This window comes from Gobius niger (assembly GCF_951799975.1).
Source record: "Gobius niger genome assembly, chromosome: 5".
NCBI classification, from domain to species: domain Eukaryota; kingdom Metazoa; phylum Chordata; class Actinopteri; order Gobiiformes; family Gobiidae; genus Gobius; species Gobius niger.
Window position 1 is genome coordinate 39461583 of NC_136856.1, and position 27219 is coordinate 39488801.

Here is a 27219-nt window from a genome sequence, read left to right on the forward strand (position 1 = left end):
GGCCTAGAGCTGTTAGGATTGGAGGTCTTAGCCCCGCCCTGGACAGGAGGTAAAAGCTTATAGCACCTGGTATTCTCAGGCGGTCTCCAATCCAAGCACTAACCAGGCCTGACCCTGCGTAGCTTCCAAGATCAAAAAATGGTCTGGATTGTTGGCACTCAACAGCTAAATCCCCGAAACAGCGCAGCACTCAATGTGTTAACAGTCAAAATGTCCTAAATCTAACAGCCCTGTACAGTTTGTGAAGGTTTAATACAAAATATTTTGTAAAAACTCACTTTCAAAGATTGCAGACTTCACAAACAACTTGAATAAACAAGCAAAGAATAGTTATTTTATCAAATTCAATACCATTGTAAAATATTAAATAAGTAAAGAGATCAACAGCACAAAACATTCAGCTAAATGAATATCGCATATGCTTCTTAATGCAAGTCTTGCTTACTGACGTGGACGCCCTAAACAATGTTGGAATTAGACAAAAAATGGTAGAAATTCTTTTTATGACCAAAGGAATGTTTTAATACTGGGGACATGATGATTGGTTGACATTGGGGCGTTTTTTGGGGATTATTTTTGGTTTTGTTTTTTGTATTATTTTGCTTTGTTCATGTACAAAGGGTGTAGTGTGTAAGCTCATGGGCTGACCCATACTCCGGAACAGTAGGAGGCTGTAATGCTCCTTTAAGCTGGTTGCCAACCGCTGTAAAACAAGAAGAAGAAGAAGATTCATGCACGCTCCTCCTTCCTTTCTGTCCCAAATTCTACTTCCTCTTGGGTTTGTTTCCACAGCTTTGTTCCAGGGCACGGCCTCTGCTCATCGTCGTAAGTGTCTATTATAATATACGAGCGTTTACTCGAAGCACAGAAGGACTAGACTTGTTTTTGTTGTCGAGTAACATCCTCATCGTGTGAGATGAGCCCGGTGAGGGAGGACTGGTAGTTTGGTGACAGAGGAGCCAGGGGGGAAGTCCACAGTGGGTTGTCAGTGTTGGAGACGATCATCCACAGCTACACGTGCTGATGCCTGTGGTGATTTTTGGGCTGCAGATTTATTAGAATGAATAGATTTTGGTTTAGGCTTTAACCAAAGTGTATTGGGTTTTTTAGCCGCTTTTTCATCCAGGTTGTCATTGGTCATTTCAAGTAGACTATGAATGAAAGAACATACAAACACAAACTTATATGAACTCCAAACACCACGTGCCGTGGTTGAGGCATTTGTGAGCTCAGTATCAAATGTGCAGCTCAAAACATTTACATCTTATGACAAACAATTTTGTTTTACCTTTTGCACATTTTAAATGAGGCTGTTCGAAAAGGAGTGGGGGAAGTAAACACTTATTTAGTCCCACCCCTTTTAAGTACTCTCTGTATCTTGTTCTATTTACTTATTAAGCTTCCTTGAAACAATACTTTGAGCACTGTGATCTAAGTCCAAGTTGTCAGAGATACATAGTGAATACTACCTACCAATCAACATCTGGTTTACAACACAACAGCTGAGCCTGAAAAGTCATATATTTTCTTCAGCTACAAACCTAGAGAATATTCATTCTTTGACTTGATTCTTAAACTGTCGGATATTTGGACATTGTTTGAGGTCTACATGTAGTTTATTCCATATTTTACGACCACAAACGGACACACAGAAATGTTTTCATCCTGTATTAGGATAAATGCTCTGCTCGCTGCCGTGCTCAGTGCGAATAATACACAAAACAATACAAAATATAGCGACAAGTGCATACTGTATATTTATATTCATATACACTAAAAGACGTGGCCCGGCATGGCGCAGCCGGGGCCCCACCCTGGAGCCAGGCCTGGGGTTGGGGCTCGAACTCAAGCGCCTGGTGGTCGGGCCTCTGCCCACGGGGCCCGGCCGGCACAGCCCAAAGGGGCGACGTGGGCCCGCCCTCCTGTGGACCCACCACCCGCTTCTGTGCGGGACATGGAACGTCACTTCACTGGGGGGGAGGAGCCTGAGCTTGTGCGGGAGGTTGAGAGATATCGGCTAGATATAGTCGGGCTCACCTCCACACACAGCTTGGGTTCCGGATCCCAACTCCTGGAGAGAGGCTGGACTCCCCATTTTTCTGGAGTTGCCGGCGGGGAGAGGCGGCGGGCTGGGGTGGGTTTGCTCATATCCCCCCAGCTCAGCCGTCACGTGTTGGAGTTCACCCCGGTGGACGAGAGGGTCCCTGGGAGGGGTACTAGATAGGGCTCCGACTGGGGACTCCATTGTTCTACTGGGGGACTTCAACGCCCACGTGGGTAACGACAGTGAGACCTGGACGGGAGTGATTGGGAAGAACGGCCTCCCCGATCTGAACCCGAGTGGTGTTCTGTTATTGGACTTCTGTGCTAGTCACGGTTTGTCCATAACGAACACCATGTTCGAGCACAAGGGTGTCCATAAGTGCACGTGGCACCAGGACACCCTAGGCAGGAGGTCGATGATTGACTTTGTAGTTGTGTCGTCTGACCTCCGGCCGCGTGTCTCGGACACTCGGGTGAAGAGAGGGGCGGAGCTGTCAACCGATCACCACCTGATGGTGAGCTGGATCCGCTGGCAGGGGAGGAAGCCGGTCAGACCTGGCAGGCCCAAGCGTGTTGTGAGGGTATGCTGGGAACATCTGGTGGATCCCTCTGTCAGTGGGCTCTTCAACTCCCACCTCCGGAAGAGCTTCACCCAGATTCCGGGGGAGGCGGGGGACATGGAGTCCAAGTGGACTCTGTTCTCCTCCTCCATTGTCGATGCGGCTGCTCGTAGTTGTGGCCGTAAGGTCTCTGGTGCCTGTCGCGGCGGCAATCCCCGAACCCGGTGGTGGCGCCCGGAAGTAAGGGATGCCTTCAAGCAATGGCGCCCCCTGCAGGTGGTGGGTCCACAGAAGGACGGCCTCACAATTAACCGGGCCTGTTGGTCTCTCATAAGGAGCTTCTGAACCGCTCTTTGTCTGACCCGTCACCTCGGACCTGTTTGCCCTGGGAGACCCTACAGGGGCACGAAGCCCCCGACAACAGAGCTCCAGGATCATTCAGGAGCTCAAACCCTCCACCACGTGATGAATAATATATCTGAATACAAAATAAGCGACAAGTGCAATTTACCCAAGAGGCTACAAAGTTTTATTGCATTATTGTTCATGTTTCAGTGGTTTTATGCTGACAGTTCCTGTTTATACAATTTCTTGGTAACTCTCTTTACACTCACAGTGTAATAGTAAGTCAGCGTTTGGATTGGAACACAAAAGTCTGTGTCTTCATTCACTTATGTGGAGTTAAAGACAGAAAAATGAAGTTTCAGTCTTTGGTTGTGGTCATGATAAACTCGTGTTTCCTGTTCTGTCAGTTTCACTCATGGCTTCACTTCCTTGTGTAGCAGTTGCTGTGTGTTTTAATTTGTTGCACAGCCACATGATGTCTCCCCATGTATCTCTTAACATGGAGGAGCAGTCTAGCTTGTGCCAGGCTAACAAACATGAAGACCTGGCGAAAGTTAAGGACAAAGTAAATAACGCACACTGTAACTTGCCTCTTTGGTTCAAACTGATGGGGAAATGGGGAACTGCAGAGAAGTGTTTACAAAGCACAAAGTTACGGCAACTCACGGCTGCCCGTGTGACTGAAACATTTATGACGGCGCTTGGTATTAGTTGGTTTTACGTACAAACGAGAAAGCGCAGTCAAAAATGTCTCAGTCACACTGGCAGCTCCACGTTTCCCTACAAAGTTAATTTATAACACAAATTGTATCGAAACCAGTGATCTTTTGTTACTTGAATAAGTAAGGATTAAACAACTCGGAGCCGCATTAGACGGTTCTAACGCCCGACACAGTGTTGTTCCTCCTGCATTATAACGTCTAACGCGGCTCCTCGTTGTTTAATCCGCTTATACCAGGGTCCCACAAACCTAACATTTATAATAAATGTGTTTTTCATTGACTAAAGTCACTAAATCTGCCAGACTACGGGACTATTTTGTGTGGGTTATTAGCCGGTCACTGAAGGCTGGTCTCAGAGCGAGTCATTCTCCGCAGCTATTACGAGGATCTCAGTCAGGCTCAACGACACAACATCAGCACAGAATCACAACACAACAGGACTAACCCGGAAACACTTTTCCCTGGAAGTAAACACCGATATGTGGCACTCGTGGGCAGGAGTTATTTACCTTTTACGCTGTTTAACCTGAAGCTAAAGCTAGCTCAACCAGCTCAACTGTTTATGGAAACAGCTGCGGTGGAATCGCTCACACCTGGGCCCCCCCAACTGAAACTTTTATGTTTGACTTTACTAATCCAGACAAATATGCTTCAATGCAGGATCATTTTATGTACGTCTGAAAATGATGAATAGCCTTAACCGTTTCCAATAGAAATGTAAAGCTCATATGTTATTAACAGTAGCTAACCTAGCTGCTCACTCTCCTCTACAAACATTTAGCAAACACTAAATCCATCTCATACGTTCCTGTCAGTCACTAATTACGCCTTTATCTGATTCAGCTGTGTCAGGCGTTGCTATGGCGACGCCACAGCGGAGTGATATCCCAGTGATTTAACTACCGGACTACGTGTGCGGTTATACCAAAATAATGCACCAGCCAATCAGAATCCAGTATTCACCCAGACCATGGTATAAATACTAATATTCAGTATAACTTGATTCATGTTTCAATCAATAATGACAAATATCTTTATGTGCAGCTAAATCAATACAACAGGTTGGACGCATCAAACCAAAAGATTAGCAAGACCTCATTTGCATAATCGCACACATGTCGAACCTAAAAACATCGTCTGAATATCAATAATGAGATATTGGAAAAATATAGTTATTTGTTTTGATCAATATCGCCTATCGCCTCCTTCAAGCAATCAGGAAAACTCACCCAACACTATCGAACCCACACTGGAGAGAAACCCTACAGCTGTGATCAGTGTGGGAAGGAGTTTACACAGTCTGGTGCTCTTAAGAATCATAAGAGAGTTCATACTGGAGAGAGACCGTTTGAATGTGACCAGTGTGAGAAGAGCTTTTCTTCATTAGATCAACTTCAGATACACATCAGAGTCCACACTGGAGAGAAGCCGTACAGGTGTGATGTTTGTGACAAGGCGTTTTCTCAGTCGGCCACACTAAATGCACACAAGAAGATCCACACTGGAGAGAAACCCTTCAGCTGTGATCAGTGTGGAAAGGCCTTTTCTTTAGCGAAATCTCTCAAATCCCACATGATCGTCCACACTGGAGATAAACTGTACAGCTGTGATGTTTGTGGTAAGACATTCGGACGGGCCGATTCCCTCAAAATGCACAAGAGCGTTCACACTGGAGAGAAGCCTTATGAGTGTGAACAGTGTGGAAAGTTTTTTAGGATCAAATCATTGCTTTCAAATCACATGCAAGCCCACAGAGATGAGAGGCCATACAAATGCGACCAGTGTGATAAGACTTTTAAGCGATCAGAGCACCTGTCGAGACACTACCGAACCCACACAGGAGAGAAACCCTACAGCTGTGACCAGTGCGGGAGCGCGTTTTCATCTTCTTCTTCATATCAATGTCATATAAGAATCCACTCTGGTGAAAAACCATATTCTTGTGACGATTGTGGAAAGACATTCCGAATCTTGAAAGACTTGACAGTGCACCGCCGGACTCACACAGGAGAGCGGCCTTACGTTTGTGACGACTGTGGGAAGGCGTTCTCTTGGTCAGCTGGTTTAAAATCACACATGAAAACTCACTCTGAAGAAAAGCCGTTTGAATGTGATCAGTGTGGGGTGACTTTTAAGAGGTCAACTGAACTTACATCACACCAGTTTGTCCATAGAAGTGAGAGAATGTTCAAATGTGAGGAGTGTGGACAGACTTTCAAAAGGAGAGGCGCCTTAAGAACACATGAACAACATCACACTGGGGAAAAGCAATACGAGTGTGACCAATGTGGGAGCAAGTTCTGGTCATTAAATAAACTGTCATGTCACAAACGTGCGCACAGTGAAGAGAGGCCGCACAAATGTGATCGGTGTGATAAGGCTTTTAAGAGAGCAGTGCATCTGATGGTTCACTACCGAACCCACACCGGAGACAAACCTTACAGCTGCGACCAGTGCGGGAAGAAATTTAGAGATTCAAAAGGTTTTCAAGTCCACCTGAGAGTCCACTCCGGAGAAAGACCTTACAGTTGTGAGTACTGCCAGAAAGGTTTCAAAGCTCTCTGTTCCCTCAACGCACATCGTCGGATTCACACCGGAGTAAAACCCTTCGTCTGTGAAGAGTGTGGACAGGCCTTTAGTCAAAAAGGAAACCTGAAGAGACACAGGAAAACCCACACTGAAGAGAGGATGTACAGCTGTGACAGATGTCAAGACAGTTTCAGGAAACATTCTGAGCTGAAGGCGCACTGTCTTGAACATGAACGAGACGGAGCTGCTGAGGTCGTATCAAGTGAACCTAAAGTCAGACTCAAAAAGCTGGAGATCAGGCTTCACCGAGTCCAGATTCATGCCTTAACCTCTTAACTCCCGCCTGAACCCAGAGGACCTTTTTCCTCACGGCAGATTTTTTTTTGTTGGGTATTCAACTCATTTTTGTAACTTTTTTGTCAATTTTTTGTCAATTTTTTATCAATTTTTGTCATTTTTTCCGATAATTTTTTGTCATTTTTTCGTTATTTTTAATCCAATTTTTGTCATTTTTTATCACATTTCCATAATTTTCTTTTTGTCAATTTTTTTAATCAAATTTTTATCAAATTTTTGTCATTTTTGTCACATTTTTGTCATTTTTTAAATAACATTTTTGTCATTTGTCAAATTTCTATCACATTTTTGTTTTTTAATTTGTTTTTTTAATTTTTTCGGTATTTTTGAATCAAATTTTTGACATTTTTTTGGTCCAATTTTTGCCACATTTCCATAATTTTCTTTTCGTCAATTTTTTAATCACATTTTTATCACATTTTGTCATTTTTTTGTCACATTTGTCATTTTTTCATCAATTTTTTGTCAATTTCTTCTCAATTTCTTGTGACATTTTTGCCACTTTTTTGTCCCTTTTTTGTCAATGTTTTCTCAAACTGGAGAAAATGTGTCACATTTCCATAATTTTCTTTTCGTCACATTTTTGTCATTTTTTTGTCACATTTTTTTTATTTTTTTAGTCATTTTTTTAATAAAATGTTTGTCAATTGTTTATCACATTTTTGTCCCTTTTTTTGTCAATGTTTTCTCACTTTTTTGTCATTGTTTAGATAATGAATATATTCACTTGAAATACTGTCCACAAAACATGCCACACAATTGTCTGTCTCCAAAATAAAGAATATGAAACAAGAACCAACATATGAATCAGTCATTCATGTCATGAAGATAAAGCACACCACCCTCCAGATGACAAGTTTTTATTGCCATTGTAATGTTTCACAGACTTATTTGGTGCAATAGTGCATCATGAAACTGACTTTTGGACATAATAAATGACAAAACGTCTAGTCAAAAGAAATAAACAAAGATAAACAAGATATGGCAGTGTAAAGGTAGCTCAACTCTTTTTGTAAAAGGTTCATACTGTCTTCTTGGTTAGACTATTACTGTTTTCTTCTTTTGGTAAGACAGAAGGTGATCGAAACTAGTAAAGCAGGTAAACAAACCTTTCTGCCTTACCTAAAGAACAAAACAGTAATAGCTCAACTCTGAGTATACAAAACGAAAACATCAGGTAGCGAGTTATTTACTGATCAGGAGTCTGGCAGGATACAATAGTCTTATGCAACAGCTGAATATTATGGTCACAATAAACTGATAACTTCTGCAAGTCTATATATACAGTGCCTCTCGTAAGTATTCATACACCAGTAACAGACAACTGTGAAGTGAAAGCAAAATGATACATGATTCTGTTGTGTTTCAAAAAATAGAAAAGTGAAAAGTGGGGCGTGCATAAGTAGTTTAGTTTAGTTTATTTGTTCATTTGAGCAGTTAAAATTCTGCTCAAAAGGAGTGGGCCGAAGCAAAAGCTTATAAACGCCCACCCCGAAATCAATATGTATTGATTGCTGTATGAATAAGTATTCATACAGCATTTTCTGAGTGCATTAAATTGCCGTTAAAACATTCCTAATGACGACAGAATGTTCACACCTTGGCCTAACGGTTAAATAGAGGCACCTGTGTGTGATCTACTCTCAGTATAATTTCAGCTGTTCTTTCAGGCCCTCAGAGCTGTGGTCGGAGTGTGTTGGTCACTGAACAGCATCATGAAGGTCAAGGAGCACCAGAGAGGTCAGGGATAAAGCTGTGGAGAAGTTTAAAGCAGCGTTAAGTTATACAAAGATTTCCCAAGATTTAAACATCTCCCGGAGCAACTGTTCAATCCATCATTCAGAAATGGAAAGAGTAAAGCACCACTGTGAACAGGAACTTAAAGTGAATGCTATTGCAACACACAGTGACAATCCTATTGGTCGACTCATTCACTATTTCTCATCCTGGAGAAAGCTTAAAGCATCTGTGGCCTGGATATTGGAGTTGAAAGAAAAACTTTTACTTTTGAGCCGAAAGAGAAAGCAATATGTGGTCAAGCAGAATGAAAATGTCCAAAATGAGCTTAAAAAATTCAAAGCCACACTTGGAAAATCCAGCTTGACGCCAGAGCGTTTGGAGGAAGCTGAAAGGGCAATAATTCAGTTTGCACAAAATCAAAGATTCAGCAGTGAAATTTCCTCACTAAAACGTGATCCAAAGACTGTATCCAAAGACAGCCCTCTGTATCGCCTCGATCCTCAGAGTTGGTGGGCGCCTGTCTAAATCTGCCCTGCCGTTGGAGGTAAAACATCCTGTGATTTTGTCAAAGGATCTGCATGTTTCCCAGCTCATATTACGCCACATTCATCACCAACCACATGCTGTACAGATTGAGACAGAAGTATTGGATCATAAATGCCAACTCTGCGACCAGGAAGATTCTCTCACAATGTACAGTGTGCAGAAGGTACAGAGGAAAACTGGGAGAACAGAAAATGTCAGACTTACCTGAGGAAAGGGTTGTGCCTGATAAAGCACCGTTTACAGATGTGGGAGTGGACTATTTCGGACCACTGGAAGTGAAGAAAGGGAGAACTGTGCTGAAGCGATATGGAGTGATATTCACCTGTCTGAGCAGCCGCGCAATACACCTGGAGGTGGCGCACTCCCTCGATACAGACTCCTGCATCAATGCTGTGCGAAGATTTATCTGCAGAAGAGGACCTGTGACGAGTATAAGGTCAGATAACGGCACAAATTTTGTTGGTGCAAAGAAGGAGCTGAGGCAGGCTCTAGAGGCAGGCTCTAGCTCAGGGGTCACCAACGTGGTTCCCGCGGGCACCCAGGGGCCCTTTGGGGCATGTCCAGTAGCCCTTGGGACTTTTTCTAAAGTGTAAAACACTTCATTTTCTTGAATTTAATTCTTAAAATTACACTTATTTCGGTTCTTGTGACTAAATATGAGTTTAAAATAAAGCTATTTTAACATAATATGGGGTCAATATCCTATAAGTGAACAGTGTACGTTTAAGTCTTTAGGATTTGTTTTTAACTGGTAGCCCTCGAACATCTTAATGCTCTTAAAGTAGCCCTCAGCTGAAATAAGGTCGGTGACCCCTGCTCTAGCTGCTTTAAACCACTCTAAAATTGAAAGAACTTTTGTGCAGGAAGGAGTGAAGTGGAGTTTTAACACCCCAGCGGCCTCTCACCAAGGTGGAGTTTGGGAGCATTTGATTCGCTCTGTGCGCAGTGTACTTACCTCTGTTGTCGGACAACAAACGCTGGACGAGGAAGGCCTGCAGACACTTTTTTGTGAGGTAGAGGCAATACTCAATGACCGGCCAATAACGAAGGTCTCAGAAGATCCCAATGACTTGGAAGCACTCACTCCGAACCACATTCTCCTGTTAAAAGGCAAACCCATTCTGCCACCAGGCCTGTTTGAAAAGTCGGACCTGCACATCAAGAGGAGATGGAGGCAAGTGCAGTACATTGCAGAGCTCTTCTGGAAAAGATGGACATCAGAGTATTTGCTTGTAATGCAAGAAAGGCAAAAATGGACAAAGGAAAAAAGGAACTTCTACTCAGGAGATATTGTCCTAATCGCTGATGCCGCAGCTCCAAGAGGCTCATGGATGATGGGAAGAGTTCTGAGCACCACAGCTGACTCAAGAGGACTGGTCCGCTCTGTGAAGGTCCAAACGAAGACCAGTGTTCTGGACAGACCAATAACCAAGCTCTGTCTCCTCTTGGAGGCCAACAAATGACTATGTAGCTCATTCTCTCTCCTATCTCTGTCTTCCATCTATTTGTTTCTTTCAGGCATGGAGAAAGTGAAGATGCAAAGACTCTAACTTAAGCTACATTTAGGAAATAGCTCTTTTTGTAATGCTAAAGTTAATTGTGGGAAAGGTTCCGTCACAATTAGGGGCTGGGTTGTTGGAGCTATTTTGTACTTTTGTTTATTTTAAATTTATTTTCTTTCTTGCTAAAGTTAATTTGCTTATTTTGCATTTATGCATATTATTTCTGTTATTTCCGCTAATTCAGATAATTATTTACGTTGTTGTTTATTGGTCACTGTGGCTTTTCGTTGATTACATAAGTGGGTCAAGGTGGGAGGGACCTCAGGCTGCGAGGGCATATGGTTTTTTACCAGCTACAGAGAGGCAGCAGAAATGTCTGTGAGCTTGCTATCTGATGTAAATAAACCTCCTCAAACGCATTTTTCCGCATGGACATTGTTGATTTTGGTACCTCTTAACCTGTGTAAAATCTAAGTCACGACGCAGCCTCAGTGGCCATTTGAGAAATTGGACCTTTTGATTTAAGTTTATGGACAAATAGCCACTACAGATATGTAATTACAAAATAAAAGTAGAGCAGAAATAAACACACATGTAAACAAATATGAACATGGTTAAAAGCCAGGGGAAGACAGAGGGGAAACAATTAAATAAAATCATAAGAAACCGATAGAAAAAGAAAAGGGGAAAAATTTTTAAAAACAGGATAATTTATTTTTTATTTTATTTAACCTTTATTTAACCAGGTAAAAAAAACTCATTGAGATTTATCATCTCTTTTACAAGAGTGACCTGGCCTCGATTTCTCTTCTAACCTCTTAACTCCCACCTGAACGGATCCCATTTTCTCCAGTTTGGCTTTACCCGAATCAAAAAGCTTAAAAAAAGCACCAAAACAGCCACAAAAAATGAGAAGAAAACAAGGATGAAAACGCAACAAAAATGTGACAAAAACTCAACAAAAATGTGAAAAAAACTCAACAAAAATGTGACAAAAACTCAACAAAAATGTGACAAAAACTCAACAAAAATGTGACAAAAACTCAACAAAAATGTGACAAAAACTCAACAAAAATGTGACAAAAACTCAACAAAAATGTGACAAAAACTCAACAAAAATGTGACTAAAATTCAAACAAAAATGTGACAAAAAATCAACAAAAAATCTACAAAAATTCAACAAAAATGTTACAAAAATTCAAACAAAAATGTGACAAAAACTCAACAAAATGTGACAAAAAATCAACAAAAATGTGACAAAAAATCAACAAAAAAATCTACAAAAATTCAACAAAAATGTTACAAAAATTCAAACAAAAATGTGACAAAAACTCAACAAAAATGTGACAAAAACTCAACAAAAATGTGACAAAAACTCAACAAAAATGTGACATAAATTCAACAAAAATGTGACAAAAACTCAACAAAAATGTGACAAAAACTCAACAAAAATGTGACAAAAATTCAACAAAAATGTGACAAAAACTCAACAAAATGTGACAAAAACTCAACAAAAATGTGACTAAAATTCAAACAAAAATGTGACAAAAAATCAACAAAAAATCAACAAAATTCAACAAAAATTCAACAAAAATTCAACAAAAATTCAACAAAAATTCAAACAAAAATGTGACAAAAAATCAACAAAAATGTGACAAAAACTCAACAAAAATGTAAATTATTGTAAATTAACAAGAGCCAATGAATAAAACGTGGTGAGGAGAGAGACGGCCGACCTACATGGGAGTAAAGGAGACAGTGGTGAGTGAGGGATTTGAGATTGGAAATGAATCTAAGCGCTCAGTGGTGAACTGTATCCAGCAACTGGAGCGATTTCGCATAATAAATACATGAATAAATTATCTGTAAAGTGGCAGATCATATTTGCAGGATGCATTATGGATTATGATGGCTTTGATTGGCCTCTTGGTTTTATGAATGTGATATTTTGCCAGGTGATAGTCTGCACAAGAAGGGAAACGTCTCCAGGTATAATTATATCATAAAAATAAAACATTAGGTCACGATCCTGGAGGCTAATCACCTAGAAGAGGAGGGGCTTTTTTTTGTAACTTGAGAATTCAACCTAAAAGTAGAGTTGTACAACGGAATTTCTCCTGACAACTGAAAGAATGTTTATGTTTTAGAAAAAAAAAAATCATAATCTGTACTTTTTGTATGATAGTAGCAGTTTATTCAGTCCAACAAATACAACACACAATAACAACATCTTCATCATTTCTGACTGAGCGAAGGGTTTAACCTCTTAACTCCCACCTGAACATGTTTTCTCCAAACAAAAGACAAAAATGACAAAAAATCAGCAAAAAAAGTGACAAAAAAGTGACAAAAATGCAGCAAAAAAGTAGCAAAAAAGTGACAAAAATTCAGCAAAAAAGTGACAAAAATGCAGCAAAAAAGTGACAAAAATGCAGCAAAAAGTAACAAAAAAGTGACAAAAATGCAGCAAAAAAAGTAGCAAAAAAGTGACAAAAATTCAGCAAAAAAGTGACTAAATGCAGCAAAAAGTAACAAAAAAGTGACAAAAATGCAGCAAAAAAGTAGCAAAAAAGTGACAAAAATGCAGCAAAAAAGTGACAAAAAAATCAGCAAAAAAGTGACAAAAATGCAGCAAAAAAGTGACAAAAAATCAGCAAAAAAGTGACTAAAATGCAGCAAAAAGTAACAAAAAAGTGACAAAAATGCATCAAAAAAGTAGCAAAAAAGTGACAAAAATGCAGCAAAAAGGTGACAAAAAAATCAGCAAAAAAGTAGCAAAAAAGTGACAAAAGTGCAGCAAAAAAGTAGCAAAAAAGTGACAAAAATGCAGGAAAAAGTGACAAAAAATCAGCAAAAAAGTGACAAAAATGCAGCAAAAAAGTGACAAAAAATCAGCAAAAAAGTGACTAAAATGCAGCAAAAAGTAACAAAAAAGTGACAAAAATGCATCAAAAAAGTAGCAAAAAAGTGACAAAAATGCAGCAAAAAGGTGACAAAAAAATCAGCAAAAAAGTAGCAAAAAAGTGACAAAAATGCAGCAAAAAAGTGACAAAAAATCAGCAAAAAAGTGACAAAAATGTAGCAAAAAGTGACAAAAATGCAGCAAAAAAATTGCAAATAAGTGACAAAAGTGCAGCAAAAAAGTAGCAAAAAAGTGACAAAAATGCAGCAAAAAAGTGACAAAAAAACAGCAAAAAAGTGACAAAAATGCAGCAAAAAAGTGACAAAAAATCAGCAAAAAAGTGACTAAAATGCAGCAAAAAGTAACAAAAAAGTGACAAAAATGCATCAAAAAAGTAGCAAAAAAGTGACAAAAATGCAGCAAAAAGGTGACAAAAAAATCAGCAAAAAAGTAGCAAAAAAGTGACAAAAATGCAGCAAAAAAGTGACAAAAAATCAGCAAAAAAGTGACAAAAATGTAGCAAAAAGTGACAAAAATGCAGCAAAAAAATTGCAAATAAGTGACAAAAGTGCAGCAAAAAAGTAGCAAAAAAGTGACAAAAATGCAGCAAAAAAGTGACAAAAAATCAGCAAAAAAGTGACAAAAATGCAGCAAAAAAATTGCGAAAGAGTGACAAAAGTGCAGCAAAAAAGTAGCAAAAAAGTGAAAAAAATGCAGCAAAAAAGAAACAAAAATGCAGCAAAAAAGTGACAAAAATGAAGCCAAAATCTGACAAAAAATCAGCAAAAAAGTGACAAAAATGCAGCAAAAAAAGTGACAAAAATTCAGCAAAAAAGTGACAAAAATGCAGCAAAAAAATTGCGAAAAAGTGACAAAAGTGCAGCAAAAAAGTAGCAAAAAAGTGACAAAAATGCTGAAACAAGTGACACAAATTCAGCAAAAAAGTGACAAAAGTGCAGCAAAAAAGAAACAAAAAAGTGACAAAAATGCTGAAAAAAGTGACAAAAATTCAGCAAAAAAGTGACAAAAATTCAGCAAAAAAGTGACAAAAATGCTGCAAAAAAGTTACAAAAATTCAGCAAAAAAGTGACAAAAATGCAGCAAAAAAGTGACAAAAATGAAGCCAAAAAGTGACAAAAATGCTGCAAAAAAGTTACAAAAATTCAGCAAAAAAGTGACAAAAATGCAGCAAAAATGCAGCAAAAAAAGTGACAAAAATGCAGCAAAAAAGTTACAAAAATTCAGCAAAAAAGTGACAAAAATGCAACAAAAATTCAGCAAAAAAGTGACAAAAATTCAGCAAAAAAGTGACAAAAATTCAGCAAAAAAATTACAAAAAAGTGACAAAAGTGCAGCAAAAAAGTAGCAAAAAAGTGACAAAAATGCAGCAAAAAAGAAACAAAAAAGTGACAAAAATGCTGAAAAAAGTGACAAAAATTCAGCAAAAAAGTGACAAAAATGCAGCAAAAAAGCAGCCAAAAAGTGACAAAAATGCTGCAAAAAAGTGACTAAAATGCTGCAAAAAATTTGCGAAAAAGTGACAAAAATGCAGCAAAAAAGAAACAAAAAAGTGACAAAAATGCTGCATAAAAGTGACAAAAATTCAGCAAAAAAGTGACAAAAATGCAGCAAAAAAGTTACAAAAATGCAGCAAAAAAGTGACTAAAATGAAGCCAAAAAGTGACAAAAATGCTGCAAAAAAGTTACAAAAATTCAGCAAAAAAGTGACAAAAATGCAGCAAAAAAGTGACAAAAAATCAGCAAAAAAGTAGCAAAAAAGTGACAAAAAATCAGCAAAAAAGTGACAAAAATTCAGCAAAAAAGTGACAAAAGTGCAGCAAAAAAGTAGCAAAAAAGTGAAAAAATGCAGCAAAAAAGAAACAAAAATGCAGCAAAAAAGTGACAAAAATGAAGCCAAAATCTGACAAAAAATCAGCAAAAAAGTGACAAAAATGCAGCAAAAAAAGTGACAAAAATTCAGCAAAAAAGTGACAAAAATGCAGCAAAAAAATTGCGAAAAAGTGACAAAAGTGCAGCAAAAAAGTAGCAAAAAAGTGACAAAAATGCAGAAAAAAGTGACAAAAATTCAGCAAAAAAGTGACAAAAATGCAGCAAAAAAGCAGCCAAAAAGTGACAAAAATTCAGCAAAAAAGTGACAAAAATGCTGCAAAAAAGTTACAAAAATTCAGCAAAAAAGTGACAAAAATGCAGCAAAAAAGTGACAAAAATGAAGCCAAAAAGTGACAAAAATGCTGCAAAAAAGTTACAAAAATTCAGCAAAAAAGTGACAAAAATGCAGCAAAAATGCAGCAAAAAAAGTGACAAAAATGCTGCAAAAAAGATACAAAAATTCAGCAAAAAAGTGACAAAAATGCAACAAAAATTCAGCAAAAAAGTGACAAAAATTCAGCAAAAAAGTGACAAAAATTCAGCAAAAAAATTACGAAAAAGTGACAAAAGTGCAGCAAAAAAGTAGCAAAAAAGTGACAAAAATGCAGCAAAAAAGAAACAAAAAAGTGACAAAAATGCTGAAAAAAGTGACAAAAATTCAGCAAAAAAGTGACAAAAATGCAGCAAAAAAGCAGCCAAAAAGTGACAAAAATGCTGCAAAAAAGTGACTAAAATGCTGCAAAAAATTTGCGAAAAAGTGACAAAAATGCAGCAAAAAAGAAACAAAAAAGTGACAAAAATGCAGCAAAAAAGTGACAAAAATGCGGCAAAAAAGTTACAAAAATGCAGCAAAAAAGTGACTAAAATGAAGCCAAAAAGTGACAAAAATGCTGCAAAAAAGTTACAAAAATTCAGCAAAAAAGTTACAAAAATTCAGCAAAAATGCAGCAAAAAAGTGACAAAAATGCAGCAAAAATGCAGCAGAAATGCAACAAAAATGCAGCAAAAAAGTAACAAAAATCAACAAAAAAGTAAAAAAAAATGGACAAAATGCAGCAAAAAAAAGAAAAAAATCCAGCAAAAAATGTGACAAAATCCAGCAAAAACATGACAAAAATCCAGCAAAAAATGTGACAAAATCCAGCAAAAAAGTGAGAAAAATCAAACAAAAAAATGACAAAAATCCAGCCAAAAAGTGACACATTTTTGTCACTTTTTTTGCTGCATTTTTGTCACTTTTTTGTGACTTTTTTGTTGATTTTTGTTACTTTTTTGCTGGATTTTTGTCATGTTTTTGCTGGATTTTTGTCTTTTTTTTGCTGGATTTTTGTCTTTTTTTTGCTGGATTTTTGTTGCATTTTTGTCACTTTTTGCTGCATTTTTGTTACTTTTTTGTTGATTTTTGTCATTTTTTGCTGGATTTTTGTCATTTTTTGCTGGATTTTTGTCTTTTTTTGCTGGATTTTTGTCACTTTTTTGCTGGATCTGAGGCTCTTTCAGACGCTCAATAGAAGTTTGGATGATTTTCGTCTCTACTTTTCATTTTTATTTAGTCTGATTTTAGTCGACTAAAATATCCGGACATTTTAGTCACAGTTTTAGTCTCATGAGAAACTTTTAATTTAGTTTTAGTCCAATTTTAGTCACAAAAATATCACTTTGACTAAAATTAAGACTAAATATTTTAGTCGACGAAATTAACACCGGTTCAGACTCATGAACGATAAAGACACTTAATAACTCAGGACAGACTGTGACCTGCTCTATGTCCACACTTAGATCCACTGCACCAATATCACTGCATCACTTTATATCACTGTATATCACTTTATATCACTTTATATCACTCTATATCACTTTATATCACTTTATATCACTTTAAATCACTTTATATCACTTACTCACCTTATGCACCGTATGTAAATCCAATCCTTATTTTTATCTAAACTCTGTGTTATGTGTTCTTTGTGTTTAATGTTGCGCGTCTCACCAAGAAAAAGTCCTGGTTTGTGAAACTGTTTACAAGAATAAAAACGGTTCTGATTCTGTCAAACTTCAAATGAAGCCACAAGGGGTCACTAAAGGCCTGAGTTAGTGTTTCCTTCTTCACAAGCGCGACAGACTCAAATGCAAACAGTAAAATAAATAAAAATGCATGAAGTTCCCATGATTGATCACAAATGACTTCACACATCAAATACAATCCCGCTGCTGTTCTGTCAAATCGTTGTTTTATCTTATTTATTTTCATATTCTTCATGGCTGCCCTTTCAACAGCCATAGAGTTAAATATTTATAGCCTATTTTTCACCTAATTCTGTGTTTTATGTTTTGACTGCGGTCAAGTGAACGTCATCCACAAAATGCCAGTCAAACCAGTGTAACGTTGTTTTGTAGTGCGCGATTATTGCCGCTAACACGGTCGGCCAATGGGCTCAGGCTTAGGGACCGTCAACAATGTGTTGTACGTCCTTTTAAAGGAATAGGCCACCGTTTTTATATACTAAGATATGTTCTTACCTCACTTTAGTCGTGTTAATATATCCCCGTCTGGTCTTTGTCCGTGCGCTCACACATACGCAGCCTCTCCCATATGTCACATAGCTCCGAAAAAGCTCACGATAGAAGCTACCAAGCTCTTCCACGTGTTCCCTATTTAAATAAAGTTACGTGAAGTGTTTTCATGCGAAGTAGCCTATATTTACACAGAAATGTAGCATGTCGATTTTATAAGCAGATAAAAAGGGGGACTATATTGTGAGGCGTAATGATACGTGGAGTAAAACGTCCGCGCAGTAACTCCTAAAGGTTATTGACGGAAGTGAGCGGGGGAAGTCTTTAGGAGTTACTACGCGGACGCTGTGCTCCTCGTATCATTACGCCTCACAATATAGTCCCCCTTTTTATTTGCTTATAAAATCGACATGTTACATTTCTGTGTAAATATACTTCGCATGAAAACACTTCACGTAACTTTATTTAAATAGGGAACACGTGGAAGAGCTTGGTAGCTTCTATCGTGAGCTTTTTCGGAGCTATGTGACATGTGGGAGAGGCTGCGTATGTGCTCCGTTTGCCTGGCAGAGCGCACGGACAAAGACCAGACGGGGATATATTAACACGTCTAAAGTGAGGTAAGAACATATCTTAGTATGTAAAAACGGTGGCCTATTCCTTTAAGCGTAGATTATTACCACGACTGCACTAGGCCAATGCACTGAATAATAGGGACCGTCAACAACATAATGTACGTGCTCTTAAACGTAGAAGACTGTGAATACGCGAGACCAATGTACGGAGAATTAGGGACCGTCAACAATGTCATTTCTCCTCTAAAATGGAATCTTTCCGACATTTCGGAGGGTTTTAAAGAGTCCTTTGAAAGGTTTCACTCATTTCTCAGTGGGTTATTGTTACTCACCTCTCACACTCACTATGTGCCTAATTTGCAAGCGGCATTTAGAGGCCCTCGCGAGCTGCGTTGGCCGGTTGGCGCACGCCGTCGCACGCCACCGCAACAACCGGGGGGCACTGCTGCGCCCTACGTGATTAAAATGACGCTACCACCCTTAGTTGAGTTTATAAAAGAGCAAAGGCAAGAAATGATCAGATCATTCGATGTTTCCCAAAATGGCCGACTTTGTGTAGGTTGCCTAGCAACCACGTAATGTACTGTTTTGTTCGGAAAGTCATGACGAAGGTGTTATTCATAAATTGTACAGTGATATTGGGCCATATTAGGCACACAGTGAGTGTGAGAGGTGAGTAACAATAACCCACTGAGAAATGAGTGAAACCTTTCAAAGGACTCTTTAAAACCATCCGAAATATCGGAAAGATTCCATTTTTAGAGGAGAAATTACATTGTTGACGGTCCCTAATCCTCCGTACATTGGTCTCGCGTATTCACAGTCGTCTACGTTTAAGAGCACGTACATTATGTTGTTGACGGTCCCTATTATTCAGTGCATTGGCCTAGTGCAGTCGTGGTAATAATCGACGCTTAAAAGGACGTACAACACATTGTTGACGGTCCCTAAGCCTGAGCCCATTGGCCGACCGTGTTAGCGGCAATAATCGCGCACCACAAAACAACATTACGTCTTGACGCTCACTTGACCGCAGCAGATTGTGAACCTGATCTCAAACGATGGCATTAAAAACTATTGTGATTCTGAGATGTTTCTGAAAACGTCATTTACGTCAGATACAAACAATAATATCAGATACAAACAATAATATCAGATACAAACAATAATATCAGATACAAACAATAATATCAGATACAAACAATAACAGCAGCTTCATCCATGTCAAACCAGCAGTTTTAGATAAAGCAAAAAACAAAAAACAAGAATTAGTTATAAAATGAAAGGGTTTTATTATTATTATTATTATTATTATTATTATTATTATTAGTAGTAGTAGTAGCAGTAGCAGTAGTATTGTTTTGCATAAGAGTTGTATTTTCTTTGAATAGTTGAACTTTAATAGTTTTATCAGACTTGTTGTTTGTCACTGATTTAATACAAATAGTTTAGGATTTGTACAAACTCCAGCTGAGGACGGTTTGAAGTTCCCTTTGTGTCTATGAAGAGTTTTTACATTAGACTCCAGCTGTTCTGGGAAAATCATTGTCTCCAGTTTTGTCCATGTTTCTTTTGAAAGTTTGGCTTATTTGAATGTTTTACTTTGTCGCTCTCTTGTGGTGACGTCACATCCTGTCGCTCTCTTTTTGTGACGTCACATCCCGTCAAAGTGAAAGTAGAAAGTGTGTGAATAAAGTAAGAGCTTGGACGATGTCCAGAAGAATGAGCCCGGACTAAAGTGGTCCAAAGCAGAGCTGCAGTCGGTCTAAAGGCTCTGGGCAGGTCTCGGTAGGTCCGTCTGATTTTTCCTCCATTATTAGGATTGATTTGAGTGTTTTTCCTTTTGAAGGCGCAGTCATCGTGTCTCCGTGTGACGCACTTAAGAAACCACAGGTTTTACGCTTCAAACACTTGGAAAACAGTTTGTTCTGAAGCAGTTTTTCGGATGAAAAACATGGATTGAGTTGTTTCTAGATGAAGCTCCGTGTCTTTATAGAGATGGGGATTTGATCAACACTTTTCTACACTTGTTTTTCTTCTATAGTTCCGAACTTTGACACTATATCTCTGGTTCCGACAGAAGTGTCTGGGACATTATGAACGGCTTAAAGACACTTTACATCTACACAAACACTGACACATGTTCATTAATGCATCATTCATGGGCCTGACGTCACGTGGTGTCTCTGAGGAGGATCAGGATCTAGGCCTATACGGAAGGGCGAGTCTCTTTGTTTCCCCAAAGGCTCAGATTTTCATCCTGTGTCCTGGACATTTAAGACATAACACCTCTTTTGTTCAGTCATAGAAACCACAGATCTACTGTGAAGCCGATCCACCGGGATAGTGCGCCCCCTGCTGGACCAAGCGGATCCACCACGGTATTTAGAGTCTTGAGAAAGAAACTTAACCATGTTTTGTGCAGTTTTTGAAAAGAATGTTTAAACATGTTTCATATTTTACAATTGTATTGTTGGGATTATGTTTGTAGTTCAGGATGTGCCGACGTGTGACTGAGTTTACATGTTCTATGTTTCACTCCAGCTGTTTTAATGTGTTTCCCAGGGAACTGTACACAGTATTGTTTATTATTATTTATTTGTTTAAATTAACATTTGTGTGAATCAAACAGGCCATTGCTGTAATCAGTGAAAACAGGAGAGAAACCATTGGGTTCATGTTAGTTTTGCAGATGTAATAACAAAGTAAAGTCAAACGTTGTCCCTTCAGCTCCTTCCCTGTTTCCTTCATTCAGCCGCACTTAAACCAAAGATCAACACTGATGTCAAGAATGTGCAAAATAAGACTTAGTTTGTTTGTAAGGTTTCTGGTAAATATAAAAGAAGAAATAAGAAATATATTCAATGGGAAAATGGACTTGGGGTCGAACCTGAAAGTTTGGAGGTCAGTTTGGCCCCAGGTCTTACTTTGATCAAATGCTTTGCTGGGAATGGATTTGCACAAATCTAAGTAAAACTTGCAGTAACAATGAGATCGTGATCACGGCACAGGAGCTCAGAGACATTTGTCACTCACACTAAAGGTTGACAGTTCCAAACTCCTGTAATAATGAAGTGCTGCTGTTGCTCCAGGTCTTCACACTTCACTCTCTCGCCTGTAAAGCTCCATGTGTGATTGTGGCTGGTGGTGTCAGAGTCAGTCCTTCATTAAAGCTGCTGACGTTATGTTCACAGACAGTGGACGATGGAGCAGACGAGTCCTGGTTCTGGCCCTGATTCTCCGGATTCGGGTCTCGGCTTAAAAAGGTTTGTTGGTTCGTGATTCCACTAGAACAGGGGTCGGCGACCCGCGGCTCCGGAGCCGCATGCGGCTCTTTCATCCTTATACTGCGGCTCTGAGTGGCTTGGGAAAACAAATTACAAAAAAAAACAAAAACTAAGTATTTAATTGAAGTGTGTTTTATTTGTGTTAGTTCTTTAATATTTTAGTTCTAAATTGGAAGATTATTGTGATCTTGACATATTAGAATAAATATATTTTATTTTTCGTCGCTCAAAATAAACGTCATCTCGTGAAAGCCGGTATACCCGCCAAAACGCCGCCTTTTCCTCCTCCTGTGGTCGTTCCTCCTGATGTTTGGGAGCCAGTCCCTGCCACCCCTATTGCCCCCCCGCTGGAGAACCCCACTGTTATATATTTGTCACAATTTCCCCCGTGTGTGTGGGGAAAAAAAGGGACAGTAAGAAGTGCTCCTTTCCCTCTGTCCCTGAATGCATCTCTCACGCCTCGCACCAAAACAACAGCGCGTGGTTCCAGCAGCTACACCATGGAGAAGTCAAGGCTTATTTACAACCTTAAACATGTAAAACCAGCGGTGATGAGCGCGGGGCAGGTCAAGACAGGCCTGTGTTTGTGGATTATAAAGTTTTTCCAACTGGAGCTGAGACTGACCAGACGAGTGAGAGTCATGGATAAAGAGGTTTAAGAGCAGCAAGTTCTACGACGGATCCTCAGGAGATCGAGTGCACAGTGAGTGTAGTGTTTTTATGCTTATTCTGTGGAGTAAAGTCAGCCCTTAATGTGCGGCTGTTGCACTGACTTATCTGACATGAAGCGCGTGCGTTTGTTGATGCGTTTGCCCGTGTTACACGTTGACAGGAGTGGGGTTGAACTGGTGTGACTGTCCCATAGACTGAAAAACTATTGTTATTCTTCAGTATATGCATAGGCTTGAGCTGGTCTATTTTTTGTATAACCCGATTTGGCGAGAGCCCAACGCGTCAGGGAGAGCACGGTGGAGCGAGACGTCCCTGCTCCGCCTCCACTCCGGTGTGCGCGGCAGGCGATCTGGTCCACATTCGCCCAATTCTTGACAGATTTTTGACAGAACGCGACAATTCCCAACAACCCGCACCAGCAGCAGCAGCTCGAGCAGCTCGCAGCAGTGCGCCACCGCACGCAGCAGTGCGGGACACATATTCGTGACCGTGCGTAATAATTCGTCCCATTAACCGAAACACGCAGTAACAGGTCGCAACAGTTCGTGGCGGCGTGTGAAACCTCTGCCCCGAATCACTCATTCGTGATCCTCGGTCACGAATATGGATTCGTGACATTCGTGACTTGTCGTCGTTATGTGTAAACCCAGCATTAGATGTCAAAAAGTTGCGGCTCCCAGTGTTTTCTTTTCCGTGGAAACCGGATCAAATGGCTCTTTCGGTGGTAAAGGTTGCCAACCCCTGCACTAGAACATTTGTTTTCACATCTGTGGCTTTGGCAGGAAACATGAGTGTGTTAGATTAATGATCATAGTTCTATGATTCTGTTCACAGTTTATTTGTTATTTGTTATTAGGATCCCCATTAGTTTCCACCAGGGCAGCAGCCAGTCTTCCTGAGGTCCATCACAATAATAAGAAGCACATAATAAAAAATACAAACAACAAATACAAGAAAAAATAAACTCTACAATGTAGTGAGAAATAAAAATAGTAACAAGCAGTAATTTCCTCCTAGTTAAAGGTTTAAAATACATAGTCATGATTTAAGGTTCATGTTTAAGTAATATAATAATACAACAGTAATATATCTGTGATTTAAATAAACTGTGCCTGGATGGATTTGCTGTTTGTTTCCATTCCCCAAAATATCCAGTCATTTCTCCTGTTAGTGCGGCTGTAGAGTGGGCCCTGGAGAATCACTACTTCCTGCTTCTTTTGTCATTTTCAGGAAAACATCGGAACTACCTGGGTTTACAACCAGAAGCAAATCCAGATGTAAACCAAGCTCTGTTCCCAGCTGTGATTCTCTGAGGTCCAAAGTTCTGAGTGACAACTTTAAAAGGTTTGTCCAGTTGTTTTGTCTTTTCCTCCATTGTCACTTGCTCTCACTGTCACCTCTGTTCTCCTCAGGGACTCAGAACCTCCAGGTCCTGACCTGAGCTGTCAGTCCATGCGGAGTAATAAGTCTATGGAGTGGGGCGATAACTTTAAAAGGTTTGTCCTCATCTCTCTGGTCAGTCACAGTTTCCAGACACACTGTGGTCCTCAGACTGGACGACTCTCTGTGGTGAGACAGTTTAGAGCTGAGGGTCTGCTCTGTATGAAGAAATCACAGGCACAAGATTCAGTCCCTGGTCCGTGTGGGCGTCTGTGAGGAGCATGTTTCTCTCTCCAGGACTGGATGAGTTTCCTCAAAGTGCTCTGGTTTCTCTCGGTTAATCCTCCAGTCAGGTGATTCTGAGCATCAGCCTGGCTGGAGATGGATCCCTGGGCGCTGCTCTACGGTCGCCCACTGCTCCTCAGGGTTCATCAAAGGATGGGTCAAAGCAGAGCACACATTTCCCCACAGGGACAATCAAATACACCTTATCCTCAAGAAAACCATAAAAAATAATAACATAGGTTCATGGTTCAGGATCTGTTTTTGTTTATTTCTTCAGGAGGAAACTGGAAACACCTGGCTCTACAACCAGAAGGAAACACAGATCTAAACCCAGCTGTGAGTCTCTGAGGTCCAAAGCTCAAAGGAACTCAGATCCTCCTGGTCCAGGTCTGAGCTGTCAGTCAATGCAAAGTGACAGATCTAAAGATTGGTTCGATTACTTTAAAAGGTTTGTCCAGTTTTTTGTCCTTTCCTCCTCTGTAACTTGCTCTCACTGGCCCTCATTTATCAACATTTCGTACAAAAACGGTGTATGTGTAGGTGTATTTGCGATATACGCCGGAGTGCGCGTGGCATTTATGAACCCGTGCTTTACGCTCAGATCTCTCCGTACGCAGAAGCAGCTTATGGTAAATGTCACGGAGAAATCCCAGCGTCATTTGAATGAAACGCCCAAAAATATTCATATCAGGAGGCCTCACCCACGGGTTTTACGGCTCGCACGAAACACGGCAAAAAAGGAACATTTCTCCAACCAGGAAATGATAAAGAATTGTTTTTAACTCAACAAATATGATGAATCTAATAGAAACCCACATTAACCTTATAGCCAATCCAAGATCACATTCACTAAAAAGAAATAGGTTAATTAAAAAAACATTTATTAAATACGCTGTAGGCCTAAATAGCCTATGTGAGTGTGAGAGGTGAGTAACAATAACCCACTGAGAAATGAGTGAAACCTTTCAAAGGACTCTTTAAAACCATCCGAAATGTCGGAAAGATTCCATTTTAGAGGAGAAATTACATTGTTGACGGTCCCTAATTCTCCGTACATTGGTCTCACGTATTCGCAGTCGTCTACGTTTAAGAGCACGTACATTATGTTGTTGACGGTCCCTATTAATCAGTGCATTGGCCTTGTGTAGTCGTTGTAATAATCAACGCTTAAAAGGACGTAAAATACATTGTTGACGGTCCCTAAGCCTGAGCCCATTGGCCGACCGTTAGCGGCAATAATCGCGCACTACAAAACAACGTTACGGCTGGCTTGACTTTTGCGGATGACGGCTCACTTGACCGCAGCATGTGAGGCGGGGCAGCCATCCACACCAAGTTTGCGCAGCAGCAGCAGTGGTCTTAAAATATGTAAAAAACACCATGAGTGTCTCTGGCCCGCAGCCCAGGTTCTAGTGTCTCTGGTCGGGCTGAGCCTCTGAGCTCGACCCGTGGCTGGAGGAGCAGGTCGATGCAGCAACATTGAACCAAGTCTGCCCATAAACGTTAACGCTGTAGCCTTGTTTCATGTTTAAATCATCAATGTGGATTATATGCGGCGTGGCAATGCAATTCATGCTGTTAAAGCTGTTTCCCAGCGCTGTTTAGTGTTTAGTTAGAATGGGTGTATCATGTGCACCACCTCCTGACTTGGTGTAGGATCTGAGCGCACCGTACGCCAGGTGCACGGTGCGCTCAGATCCTAAAACAAAACAGGCGGTCATTTTTCGTACACCCCACATACGCTCTGATTTTATCGTACACAAGTTTGATAAATGAGGGCCACTGTCACTTCTGTTTCCACCAGGACCTCTGATCCTCCTGGTCCAGGTCTGAGCTGTCAGTCAATGCAAAGTGACAGATCTAAAGATTGGTTCGAACACTTTAAAAGGTTTGTCCAGTTTTTTGTCCTTTCCTCCACTGTAACTTGCTCTCACTGTCACTTCTGTTTCCACCAGGAACTCAGATCCTCCTGGTCTGAGCTGTCAGTCCGTGCAGAGCAATGATTCTAAAGAGTGGGGTGATTACTTTAAAAGGTTTGTCTTTATTTCCATCCACAGTAACATGGTTCTGGTGCAGAGTGGCAGCTCTAATGTGAGACTGGCAGAAACTTGACCTTTATTTGGGGAGAGTGGGCGTGCACTAGAGTGCTGCAACCCGCCCGAAGTCCGACGGGACCGTACGAACCCGTCGGGCTCGGTCAGACTCGGACACATCAGGGCGATAAGAGGGACCGCTAAGCAGCAGCAGCAGGGGGGGGGGTGTTGCTCCTCACTCCTCTCCTGCTTTACTATGCACATGTTTTGGCTCAAACGCTCCGAGATCAAGGGGAGACTTTACGCTCTCTGTTCACTCGTCTGGCAAAATATAGAACAATCATCAGCTAATATATGTTCAGAACAGAAAGTTTACAGCGTGCAGTGTCTTTGGAGTGGAGAGAGAGGGGAGAGACGCGTCTCGTGAGCCACAGGACGGCACAGCCCCAAAGGCTTATGAAAATATTGTGATTTTAATTGTGTCGGGCTCGGTTGGACTCAGACACAAATATCTAAATGCCTAACGGGCTCGGTTCGGATTCGAGCACTGCTCTGTGCGACGAGGGCCGGGCTCGCACATTAAAAAACTCCACGATCCGCACTCTGGCGTGTACTGGCGCACTCACACTGGTCCATCTGAACCGAGCACAAGTGGGTTAGTTTGTGTAGTGTGAGCACAATCAAACCGTGCTGAGTCTGACTCGGCTCCGGACTTTGGCCCGTTTGGAGGCGGTGGGCCAGAGCGCGGCTCGGCTGCTCGTGTATGCGCAAACGCACGGATACACGGAGACTTATCGCTCCATAAGTAAAATGAAGGACGATAACATTTTTAGTCTCGATAAATACAAGTGTTGCATGTGCTTCAAATAAATAGAGAGGAATGAAGCTATCACAGCGCTGAGTGAGGGTAGTATCCATCGAACCCGCCCCCCTGTGTGTAAAGACAGCACTGAGCACATCAGCCGTGTCCCGCATGTATCCAGATCAGCGCCGCTTTTGGAGAGAGGCGGGTGTAGACAAAGCGCCGTGCTACTACGGAGCGTCGCTGATTCCCACACTTTCTGTGAACTTTAGCGCGGAGCAAGAGGGACTCGTGTGAAAACACTTGCAATTCCAGACAAAAGAACTCATCACGGAGAGAATAACAACATGAATGTCAGTGCATCAGAGCTAATCAGAGCTACTGTTAGCGAGAGGAACCACTGCCCTGTCAGTGCATCAGAGCTAATCAGAGCTACTGTTAGCGAGAGGAACCACCGCCCTGTCAGTGCATCAGAGCTAATCAGAGCTACTGTTAGCGAGAGGAACCACCGCCCTGTCAGTGCATCAGAGCTAAT

The 27219-nt window shown here is 40.5% G+C and overlaps 1 protein-coding gene across 1 annotated transcript in view; it reads left to right on the forward strand.

Moving 5' to 3' along the window:
* LOC306962771 (uncharacterized protein) overlaps positions 1 to 27219 on the forward strand; it is a 1040752-nt gene that overhangs the window by 282049 nt on the left and 731484 nt on the right. Inside the window, exons 2-6 of the mRNA XM_079556046.1 lie at positions 19928 to 20013; positions 21420 to 21491; positions 23415 to 23528; positions 23597 to 23680; positions 24127 to 24189. Of these exons, the coding sequence (XP_079412172.1) occupies positions 21430 to 21491; positions 23415 to 23528; positions 23597 to 23680; positions 24127 to 24189 (323 nt within the window). The 5' untranslated portion in view covers positions 19928 to 20013; positions 21420 to 21429. The remainder of the gene's footprint in view (positions 1 to 19927; positions 20014 to 21419; positions 21492 to 23414; positions 23529 to 23596; positions 23681 to 24126; positions 24190 to 27219) is intronic.